Consider the following 12,519-nt stretch of genomic DNA (forward strand, 5'->3'; position numbering starts at 1 on the left):
GCAACTCCTTAATGCTGGCACAGCTGACATTTTAAATCCAGCATTTTTCATCATATCAGATTATTTTCCCCCTCTGTTGCTTATTTACATGCACTTTCTTAGATGGCTTTCGATTCCTAAAGTAACATTTACAGCAAAAGGAAAGCTGTCACATTTTTCCAGGGGCAAGAGAGGGTGTTTTTGAACTGATGTTGTTGTGATGCAGCTGTTTGATCTCCTCTGAGTTGCTGATTTCTGCTCTATAATCACTGAGACTACCACCAAAAGGGTACAGTTATTGCAATACACTTCTCACAGCTTTCCAAACTTCTGTATTTAAAAGGCTCTTGTAAACAAGCTCCCTGTCTTTGAATGAAAACTCTGTGTGGAGTTTGACTGTTTACTCTTGCATATTTTCCCTGCATCAATATTTATTGTACTGGATATACAAGTTAGCTTTTCAGCTGTGCTTTATTTTTTAGTAGAAAGGGAAGCAAGGTGGAAGTAATGGAATCAATTCATTCCCTAATTCATCACTATTTAGACTGAATACCTGGTAAAGATAGGGAGTAACCAATACTTCTTTTCATCTCCGAAAACCTCCCTTAGATTTTTGCTGCATCCAAGAGAAAAGCCATTTTTATCAGGACCGTTTCGAAATGTGGGTGCACGGAATGTTTCTGTAAAATAAAAACATGCAATTCCTTAAACCAGTAAGGAGTCAGGGAACATGAAGAAACAAACTAAAACTTCTCTGCTGTGGAACCAGTTTTGGGAAAGGTGAGGTGATCTTGATGTATATAATGGAGGAAAAAGAAAAAGAAAAAATAATCTCAAGTAATCACAGAAAAAAAAAATCACAGGGTTAGTGAAAAATAAGAAAATCAGGTAAGCTGAACAGTCACCTTGTCAAATTTCTCTCTTTACATTTAAGAAAGTCTGAGACAAAGCTAAGTGCCATCAGCATGCCAAAAATAACCACACACATCCCTTATTCCTTGGTGACTTGCTCTCTGTTCAGCCTTCATTGAGCAGAAGACTTTCCCTTACAGGAGTAATTTACCATAAGCACTTGTGGACCTAAGCCCATATAGAACAGGTTTTTCCACATCTGCCAAATTAGGAAGCTGAATTAAGAGCATCCCCTGCTATCAGAGAAAGATGAAATCTATTACATTAGGAGGAGACATACCATGAAAACCACCACCATTTTTCTACTCAGTCCAGTTACACCCTTGGCCAAGAACTGAGAGGATTCATTGCTCTCCCTCCATACCAATACCTTGTCTTTTTATGACCACAATCCAGAAAGCAGATAAAGTACTGTGTTGCCAATTATCACCACTGACTTTTGGGTAAGGAATATGTTGAAGATTTTCTTCAAAGTTAAAAAGAAACTGTAAATAGTCCTTACTGTAGATATGTCAAAAGAAAAAAAAAATGCAAATAACTCTTCTGTCAACCAATCAAAAAATTCTGGCAATAAATTTTTAGCTGAAAATTATTTTACTTTTACTCAACCCCCTTATTTCTGAGGTTAGAAATACTCATCCGTCCCTGTCCCCTCACACACTGCAAAAAACACTCTCAAGTGTTTCCTAGCAAGTACTTCAAATATTTTAATTAAATGCACATAACTTGGTTATGCTGATCAATGCCATTAAAAATGTTTAGGCATAAAATTATGGAAATCTCTTATTATCTAGGAAATGTGCATCAGTGCTTTCATTTTTACTGCACTTTCACAAGCCACTTCCTAACAATAAGCCAGTTTTCTTTCACAGGATTTAGGAATACTTTTTTGTATCTAGTTCAAAATGCAGTACATGTTCATGTACAGCAGAGCTGACTTGGTAGGGGCAACCCAGCTACTCAAAGTATTAGAACAACAGAGTGGCAAGTAGCAACTGGATTACACACTTCACACTTTAAAAACACAACAAAAATGCATGGTGACTCAGAGGTCTCCAAAATACAAAGAAAAGAAATGAACAGTCATCATGAATCTGAATGCTTGGCTCCAGCAGAAGACACCCCACAGGCTTCATTTTCCCATTTGTTACACCTTTAATTACTTCCACCAAATATGCTTTTTATTGCACAGTATTGAAAGAATCAATTTATATGTGATGACACATCATGTAGGCCTCACATTCTCATTGAATTATTGCTTTTCTGGACAAGGAAATGGTCCATATCCCAATGAACTGACCTATGGTTGATCTGTTTTTGCCAACTAGCCAGCAGTGGTAGCTGAAGAGTGACAGGATGCTGATGAAGAACATGGCTGCCACAAAGAAAAGGAATAATACGTGGAACTTTGCATGGGTATCTGGCAATTCATTCTGGGGAGAAAGAGAGAAAGAAATTAATATGTTAACACTTCCTAGCAACTAAGGCAGTATTGTTGCTGAACATTTCCTGCCACACCCACACCACTATGGGTCTTTCACCTCAGTTTTCACCATGAAAGAAAAGCAGTTGCCCAGCTTTTCTTTCATGTCATATTAAACTGGAAAACAACAGGATTTCAATCTCATGGGTACCCTTCCCCCATGTTTGGTACTGTAAGTGCACATGCTCATCCATGGTTTTTAAATGCACAGTAGAGGGGCAAGGCAAAACATTTTCTATACCAGAAGATGTTAACTGTGCAGCCACAGCCAAAGAGACACGGGGAAAATATGACCAAAGTCACTTCCTCTGAAGAGGAAAGAAAGTGCAATTCCTGCCACAAGGTAGTAATACTGAACCTAATTCTCAACTGGTATAATGAATATAAAAGGGAAATGGTTGTCATGAACAAGTCCTAAACCAGACATGGGATAGATCTTCAATTTTTGATGACCTCTAATACCAAAGCAACAACCAGCATGTACCTAGCAAAACAAATTTGCCATGTCTGACTAGGTAGAAGTGAATCACCAGAAAGCTATGTGAAAAACAACAATTTCAATATAACCACCATAAAGAAACCAACCCCCACCCATATCAGATTGTCAATTCCACCCCGAACTATTTTTAGACTTCCACTTTCAAAAGGCCAATGGGATTTGTAAGAATACTATTCCAGCTCTATATCCTCAAAATCACAGCACTTTCAAGCAGTTGACCTTTAACAACATTATGAAAGCAGAGAGGCTATTTTTACTCAGCTATTTACTTAGCATTACTGCCATTACTTTTTCCATTAGTGCATTCAGTACATCCATTTATCTACGGCTGACTTTCTTTTTTTAAGCTAAAACACACTGCAATTAAGATCAAGTGCACATAGGTATATCCATTTCCCTGTGCACGGCTTATATTTATAGGCAACAGATTACTAGTCTCCTTCCTTCTGTGATGATGTAAATACCTGCCATGAATGACTGGACTAGAAAAATTGTAGTAGGAATAATATTTAAATAATGACAGCAATATTGGATTTTACCTTTGGACAATTCTCTGCAGCTTTCCTGTGGCAAAGCTTTGTGCAAAGAAAGACAATTTATTAAACACTAGTATTACGTTAAGACAGAGTGTTTGAAAACAGCACAGGCTTTGTTAAGAACATAGTGGTTGGTATGCAAATGTGCTCCTGGATGTGCCAATTTCCAAAGCACATCAGCATCTTTAGGTCCTGTTCTCCAAGAAAACAGAGAAGTACGCAAGAGCCCACTACTAACTTCCAAGGCATGAAATTTTCTACTGAAGCATAGAAGTATTGGAATTCAGATTGTAACTGAATTTTCAAGTGGTTGTTCAGCTTGGACAGCCTGACTATACCAATTTCCTTCTTTGCTAGTTGCTTCCATCACAAATAAGATTCATGTGAATATTCTGTGTGATGAAAGCCTTTACAAAGGTCTGAAAAGCTCAGAATACTCCTGATGTATAAAGTAATTATTTATTAATTACAAAATCTTTCTGACTTCAGAACATATCCATTACCATTAGATGTAGTTTCAGCCAAACCATAAAAGATAAATTGCCATTCTTTGCACAATTTTCTTCATTTAAAAAAGATCAGATAACAAATCAGTATAGTTTTTCTTCTTCCTAATTTCCTTCCATATAGAGCAGTTTGTAGGATGCATCTTTACTGTAACACCTGAAATTGAACCAGTGCTTGAGAAAACAAAGGAAGAAACAAAACAAAGTGGGGTTCAAATTAGCTTTTAAATTTCAAACTTTATACCTAAAGAGTGGTATCTTGGCTAATATGCTAGCATTTAACTAATCTGTTGTAGGCAAGATGTATGGCTTTTAAATTACAATAATATGTGCAAAAAGCTTAGTGAGAGCTCAGGCATCTACATTAGAGTCAGTCAGATATACACAGCATTTTCAAAAGTGCTGGCTGCCATCAGATCAGATCTACAGTAAGCAAATGACAAGCAGAGTCCAGCTCTCTAAACTGCCATTTAAGTTCACTTCCTTTTTACTGGCCATTTTATTACTTATTTACTGACAGTTTGTGCAACCATCCCTCTTCCCCCTGCAGTGGGGGTATGTTGTGTTTTGTGATCCACCGAAATCCAGCCTAGCAAGACACTCTAGTTGCTGCTTATTCCTGAGCTTCATGTTGAAGCTCCTTCTACCTCAGAGCACACTGCAGTGCTCCCCAGGTGCCCAACTGATTTTTCTGACTTGAATTCCGATGACTGTTTTGAAATTACATATTTAAACAAAATAATTCTCTACAAGAAGTTCTCAGGAGTTTATTCTGATGCTGAAAGAGCAGCATCAGCTTAGTCTTTGTTTTTCTGTGGGTCAGAAAATCTAAGTTTATTTCACCTGCATCTTCCTAAACCAGCAGCTCTATAACCTGGAGGATTTTTTGAATTATGCATGATTAATCTGCATGATCCCTAGGGAGCATCTACCTTTTCTGACTACCTAGTTTCAGCCACTGGGTGTAACTTCTTGAATGACAGTTGCAGAACTGAAGCATCTCTTTACTGGAGAGAAGCATGCAGTCTTTGAGTGTGTATAACAAGCTTACTCACAGTGGTGTTCTAGCAGCAGTCCACATGCCCCCCGCATGTGAAAAGAGAGTGAAACTTCAGACATTGGTTATTTAAGACCATTATGCTCAGCAGCAGCACAGAAGGAGAGACTTGCAGGTGAGAGAGCTGCATCGTTTACAAAAGGAAGCAATTTGCACAACACAATCTGGACTACTTAGCACACAATAGGCTGAAGCCAGTCACTATTCAAGAGTTCTCTACGAACTCCTTCACAAAGAGTCATTTGACTGGTATCAGGTCATAAAACACCTCAAATAAAAAAAATGGTGTCTGAGCTTGATTTGATCATCATTTTTCAGTAGACAGGTCTAGCTAATCTTTGAAAAAACTCAGGTCTACATCCTTAGAACAGGCAAGAGGAATGAGTTCTAACTAATAACGTAGAACCACCCCCCTTTTTTTTTTTTTTTTTACTCCCCTATTGTTAATACAACCAAAGTTTTGCAGAAGCACATGCCATCCACCCAGGACACGCATCACATCCTTTATTTAGCTATACTCAGGATTGAAAATTAATTTGGAGGCAGTGAAAGACACTGAAAATGACTGGAAAACATAATGGTTCCAAGGAGGTGGCAGTGCAGCAAGAATAAGAGTAGACAAAAATTTAAAATATAAATAAATATAAGTAAATATAAGCTGGGAAGCACCACCATGCAATGCATAAACAAGGCATCAAGCACTGGGTGTCCAGCCAGTACTGGTGTTTGTGTCAAATACATTTGGTTAAATTGACATTTTTCTTTAACAACCTCTGAGAAAGAAATAAAAATATCATGAGTAGAGAAAAAGCAGTTATGGGTATAAATAATCGGCTACATTCCCTTGATCTACAAACCAGATTTTAACATCAGCATCAGGGTGCAAGTCTGGTGGTAAACATTTCCAGCCAGTGTAGTTGTTCCACTATTCTATGCACAGAATCAAGGCCTTTCTTCAGCACTTCTGCATAGAGCATGAAACGTGCTGTGTAAAAAACTTGCATGTGCAAGTGAGAAACACAAAGGCTTTCTTCAACAGAAGAATTTGGTAGGTGTGCATGTCTCACAATGTTTCCAAGTTTCTGCGTAGGAGCATCATGTCTCTATGCAAGTATTATCAACAGTGCAAAACCATGGATTGCTACATTTGTGTAGTTAGCAACATACACCTCCACAACCTCATTAAAGTTCTTCCCCCAGGCTACATTCCCCAAGCAGCAGTCCATACTTCTTTCCAACACTGGATATATCCAGCAGTTTGTTGCACAGTCTCTGAAAAACTTCTGTGAGGAAGCAAAAAAAAAAAAGCACTACTTTCTGAAGGTGTACTGTAACATTTCCTATAGTCAAGCTTTGAGAGGGAGGGAAAACCAACATTGATGTGCTCAGTTTTAGAGCATGGTGCTAATAACACCAAACTTGTGGGTTTTTAATCCCCATATGGGAAGAGTTGGACTTGATGATCCTTGAGGGTTCCTTCCAACTCAAAATATTCAGTGGTTCTGTGCATCTAGACAGCCTCAACAGAAAATGTCCAAACAGCAATCTGTCTGATGCTGCAGCAGACAAAGCTGAGCATTAGCAATATACTGAAGCAGTCTACAGACAGCACATGTCAGCAGCACTCTGCTTCAGTTTGCATACAAATGTAGAGAGAACCTTCCTTGCTTAAAAGCTAATGCACAAGAGACATAAAAAAAATTGCAAGCCTACAAGATTATGAAGCTGCCACCTCTTTCTGGAAATGTACTTTAATAAGTCAGTTATAAGATCAGAAGAGTTTTAGCTTTGTGAAGTGGGTGACTTAATACGAGTAAAGTGAGTCAGAGATCCATTCTACTGATAAGATCAGGGCATTGCCAGATTCTGTCTTGGAAGTATCCGGAATTGAAAGCAAGTACACAACTACGTTGTCTATTGTCACATTTCAGAAGTAGCCCATTCTTGCAGGAAGCATTTTTAACAACTGAATCAATAACAAAAAAATAATCCCTCTTAAGTTTACTTCCTCTGTTCAAGAGTCCACTTCAACATTGTGTCCGATGAGCTTTGGAAGAGTCCTGCTACAAATGTTGGTATTGAAGTTTGTTCACTGTAGTCAGCTGTCCAGTGGCCTTTTTTGTTGCACTAACGATTATAAAGCAAGATAACAAAGCAAATGCTTTTTGTCTATTTTCTGCTCAAGCACTGACTGGTAAATATGTAAGAGTGGATCCACAGTTTCCTTAGAAATTGCATACAAAGCACTGGAAAGCAGCCAGGCAGATGTTTGGAAATGGCACATTCACAGATTGAAAATTTAACTATTTACAGCCAAGCAAGACTGAACAGCAGAATCAGACCATTTAATTTGAAATATCTTTTAAGACCCAGCTACGACTGATAAACACATTCATGGCTTTCATCTCACAGTACTGACAGCTCAATTCCCACATGGCTCCTTGCTCTCCCTAGTGACAAGCTGCTATACAGAACTGACAGGATAAGAGAAACACAGTACTTTGGCAGATCAGACCCACAAATTTAGATGAAAACAAACTTTTTTTGCACCATTTAGCTTTCCTAATGCCAACTGTCTCAAAGTACAGCTATTTTGAATACATGATCAAGCTTCTCTTACCCTGACATGGCAGCAACCTTTTGCTCCAATAAAGCAAATATCAGTATCTACTGCTGCAGATAGTTACTAATTTTTCCAGTTCCTCTGACAGCAGCCAGCATCTAAGAAATATGTGGTGTTATTTACCCAGAGATGTGATTGAGACCCTTCCACTTTTGGTAGTTTCCTTCCACTTGTGGTAGTTTTTCACATGCTTATTAATGGAAACAGATTAGGGGAATTCTGCCACTAACACATCAGTCTAGAGACAGGAAGGCACACTACAAGTTTCTGTAGATGAAAGGGAACAACTACAGAAGGCAATTTGTTCAGCTTGGAATGTGGCTGAAACAAAACTGATAGGAGCAATTTAACACTGACATACAAGGATTGTTGCCTTCACATAAATGTCAATAAACATATTAAGATGCATGTATGTGTGTTACCTGTTTGACATCTGATAACAGCTTCAAGGAAGATGTATAGCATTCACACTGTATATACCTTAGCATTCTACTCATACCAGATCATAAAAGCCACTAATATGAAGTTCAGACATGCCTATGCAGGGACTCCAAAATGGAGCTCAGACAATTCCCAACAAATTAATCTCCCTTATCTGGCAGCAGGTTACCCATAGACAAGTCTGGGAACATACAAAACTGTTATTTCTATTTCCAATTGTCAGGTGTATATATATATATATATATATATATATATATATATATATATATATATACATACACACATACACACACACACTTATATGTAATTATTTGATATGGCTAGTTCTCTCTTTACCTACATATCTGCATCCCACAGTCTCATAAAAACCCGAGCAGTGCCAGTCAATTTTGATGGAGCAGAGAAATTGCACAATGTCCTCAGCAAAACTCCTTTCCTCCGTTACTCATCTTGGGCAGTGTAATACATTTAATTCATCAAAATTCATAAGGTTCTCCTGCTTCAGTCACTTTGATTGATGTCATTAATGACAGTGAACCACAGAACAGAGTAAATGGTGAGTGACAACATGCTGATGCAGCCTCCAATAACACATGCAGGATTAAACAAATGAACAACAACCAAAAAAAGCCTTAGAACTTACTGTCCAAAACTTTATGAAGTACTGCAGGACTGTAGCAGCAACAAACAAACAGTACAGTAAGGAATACATTAAAAACAGGAGGAAGAATTTGTAGTTAGAAAATCCCACACAATTATTCACCCTAGAAGGAGGGGAAAGAGAAAAACGTTACTAAGGTATACAAAAAATAAAACCAACAAAAACCCCACAATACATTCAGCTTTTGCAGAGCAAAATGTGTATGTCAGGATATGTCCAAAACACTCCAACACTACTTTTTCAGAAGCCACTATTTTGAAGGAAATTTCTCAGGCTGAATGTCCTGAGCCTCTAACATAAATTTTGCCCTGCATGATTGTATAGGACAGGATGAGAGCTGGCAAAGTGTTACAATATACAGTCCTTACAGGAAGCAATTCCCACTGCAAACTAACCGCAGCCACCACAGAAAGTAACAGGAACCTGCCATTAATTTCAGTGGATGCTGCTTTGGTTACAAAACCACCCCTAAGTCAACTACTGGCAGTAATGTTTTTCACAGTGACAGCAGATAGTATTTTCACAGACTACCAGTGAATAAAAACTGCAGAAGAGTCTGAATGGGTCATACACATCACCTAGAATTGAGAAATGACTCTCCCATTGCAGTGGGTATCTCCTCTTCTGTTAACACCAACAGAGTGAACAAAAGAAAGAAAAGCCTTTGCTCACAGGTCTCATTAATGCCAAGGCTTTTCTATACAATGAGAAACTGCACAGTTTGGATGACTGCACTTACAACTCTACACTCCAACACACATTAGGAACAAGATTTATTCCCACACGTTAAAGAACTTTTGTCAGAATTTTTGAAGAAGCATCTAATTCATCACTCTTACATGGAATTTTTTAAAAGTAAACTTACCATGGACAGTGGTGGTCCATTTTTAACACACATCTGAAAGAGAGAATTTCCAGCAAGTTAAGACAAAAAATACATTTGCTTTCTAAGACATGTAACTTTAGCTTCTACAGTTTAGGGTGTTGCTTTTTATTGATTGATTTTTTTCAAGTATTTTGCCCTGCTGCATCTTTTTCAAGCCCCTCTTAATCATTCTAATTCTCTATATTAGAGTAGCTGTTCTTTCACCCAAAAGGACCAATTGAGGTTCAGAAGAGTTATGAGGAGTTTCTTAAATTAGCATGGGGAGCATTACTGAGCAACACCATGCACCAGTTCATTAAGGCACACTAGTTTTATGTGCATGCAGAGAAAACAAATCAAAAGGATCTTTCAGGGTTGTATGGATAAGGTGTGTTAGCCTGGCATTAATTTCAACTAAGTCTTCCTTAGGGCTATTTTTTGCTACCATTTTGTTTGCTGCTGGCTTTTTTTTTAAAGCCAATGGAGGAAAAGACCAGCACAAAGGGCAATTTGAATAGTTCACATGTCATTTTAATCCAGTTTTAATATGAAGACAGATACTAGACATTTCAGACACAGAGGCATTCATTGTATTTGCTAACAAAATTCATTTTAGCCAAAAGATGTGTATTAGGCTCTTCAGTTAACGAGATTTCCTCAAGCTTAGCCTACTGAATTCTCATGCACAGCCTCAGCCTTCAGTGCCTGTGCAGACTTCTCTGATGATTCACAATGAAAATAGGGAATAGCAGTGATGTTTTGGAAATGTTAAAGGCATGTCATTCAACTGTCAATTTTTGAGATAAACCTTATTAGCAGAACACATCTGTTTCAAAGCTACAGAAACAAGATACAATGAAACAGTTCAAGAATAAGCTTTTGCTGGTGCTAGTATCTCAGACTTACTTTTCTTTACTTTCAATCTATGATTATTTTACTTTTTAATTAGTTTATTTTTTAATGTAGGTTTTGTTTTACAAAGCTACAAGCAGGTTTCCTAAAAAGTTCTACCACTTTAGACAACAGGGCTGCACCATAACATTGCACCAACAGAAGGAACTGACCCATTAAAGTGATGATTTCAGGAAAGAGAAAATCTGTAATTCCAGATTCAGACACTTACACGTCACATGCAGAACAGTGGTGGCAGCGGTCAGGTTTGATCAGCTGGCATCGATCACAGTATCTGATTGCTGCATTGAAGTGCAAGGGTCAGGTCAGTAGAACTCATTGGATGTTATGAAAGCTTTCCCCCATAACATGAAATGAATCTTAGAGCTTCCTGCCCTCCCCTGCCACACTTGTTCTTAAGGACTGTCATGTACATAATCTCTTATTATATGTGGTTCTGATTTTTTAAAGAAATGTACCATATTTAAGTATTCAAAAGAATCTATTACTACTCTGCTCAGTCATTTTCATTTATTCTTTGACTCCCAAGTCTTCCCATCCTTCATCCTCTGGCAGTGATCCTCCTTTCACCTCTGCACAGTGTACTAAGGCATCTTATTGTGAAACTACATTCTTCCAGCAAGTCAACCTTGTGCACTGGCTTTCTCTATCCACTTGACCAAACAAGGATCTAGCAGACTGTTCAGTAAATCACTTCTTCCTCATCTTTCTTGGATATTTTTAAACAAACCTTCAGGTTTTTCTCAATGGAAATAAGACACCAGCACACACAGTTTGAAAACAGGAGGAAAGCCCACATCTACAGCTAAACAGAACTGATAAGTGCTGGCAACAACTTCCCAGACCACTCCTGGAATTTAAGATGGGGATTATCTTAAATGGAGGCTTGTATTCAAAAGAGCCAGGTGTCCTTAGACTTTGTTTGGAAAAGTCACAGTAAACTTTGGCAGTGGTTATTCTGAGAATTTTATGTTTTTGTTGCTAGTTTTAAGAAAGAGAAAATTATATATATATATATATATATATACATATAAAAGCTATAGATTTTTGAAGAATATACATATGCATAAGACGGCACTTTCACAGATCATTCATGTATAAATTAGAATAAAATGCCTACATATATTAAAAGCAAATCCAGAAACAGTTCATAACTAGATTTGTACTAAATTACAGATGGGAATGAAATAACATTTATTTGTTTTTATGTTGGAAGAGTATGTTAAGATCTTAAGTACATTTCTCCTCATGCCGACCAAAACAGCTAAAAAAAAAAAGTTTAAATGGGAATAAAAGTGATTATAAAATTGAGCAACATGTTTGAATTTCCCTATTTCAAGCTATCTTAGCTGTATTTCTTTGCTATGTTTATTTTTAATTGCCACAGCTGGAGATAACTGTCAACTCTCTACTTGATAGAAGATTTTTTTTTTTTTTTAATTTCAAGTAGTGGCTTTATGTCAAGAACCCCAGAAAAAAGGACTGCTGTTTCTCTCAGGGGGATTAAGCACCAGGACAAACAAGTAACATCATGGCATCTGCAATATCTGCTTAACATTTGTTCATTTAATGGCAACAGATGAATAAACAGCAACTTCAGGAGCATAGAATTATCTTTATATATTATCTTTATTTATCTCACCTCTCGATGCTGTTGTTGTATAGATAGGCAAGTCTTTAGCAGCTCTTCTCAAAATCTCCTGCTGGGATTCTGGTCTCTCTTCTTTTTCATACTGCTCTTTATCAGCTTTTGACAAACAGAACTAGGAGGGATGGAAAAAAATGGATAGGAGGGAAGAGATTAATTATTACTTTGTTTTCCAAGGAAAAGACCCTTTGGGTGCCCCCAGCTACTGATCCAAAAGCACTATGTAAATAAATACAAAAAAAAAGAATGCCACAGGAAACACAGGAGATCCTTAGAACTCCTAAGTTTCTGGATGTCTTCCAGATGTATTTAATTTCTGGATGTATTATCAAGAAAATAATTTTTATCTCTGTTCCATTATGTATAGTATTTTCTCTTCAATACAAAGGAACATGGA

At 37.5% G+C, this 12,519-nt stretch overlaps 1 protein-coding gene across 3 annotated transcripts in view; it reads right to left on the bottom strand.

The window, feature by feature from the left end:
- The window catches only part of ZDHHC20 (zinc finger DHHC-type palmitoyltransferase 20), a 48,574-nt gene that overhangs the window by 10,048 nt on the left and 26,007 nt on the right, over positions 1-12,519 (bottom strand). For all 3 annotated transcript variants that reach the window (XM_066313058.1, XM_066313056.1, XM_066313055.1), the window contains exons 4-9: positions 12,117-12,237; positions 10,686-10,755; positions 9,563-9,595; positions 8,680-8,800; positions 2,192-2,324; positions 533-659 (exon numbers count right to left, since the gene is read on the bottom strand). In XM_066313058.1, the coding sequence (XP_066169155.1) occupies positions 533-659; positions 2,192-2,324; positions 8,680-8,800; positions 9,563-9,595; positions 10,686-10,755; positions 12,117-12,237 (605 nt within the window). The remainder of the gene's footprint in view (positions 1-532; positions 660-2,191; positions 2,325-8,679; positions 8,801-9,562; positions 9,596-10,685; positions 10,756-12,116; positions 12,238-12,519) is intronic.

This window comes from Sylvia atricapilla, chromosome 2 (assembly GCF_009819655.1).
Source record: "Sylvia atricapilla isolate bSylAtr1 chromosome 2, bSylAtr1.pri, whole genome shotgun sequence".
NCBI lineage: Eukaryota > Metazoa > Chordata > Aves > Passeriformes > Sylviidae > Sylvia > Sylvia atricapilla.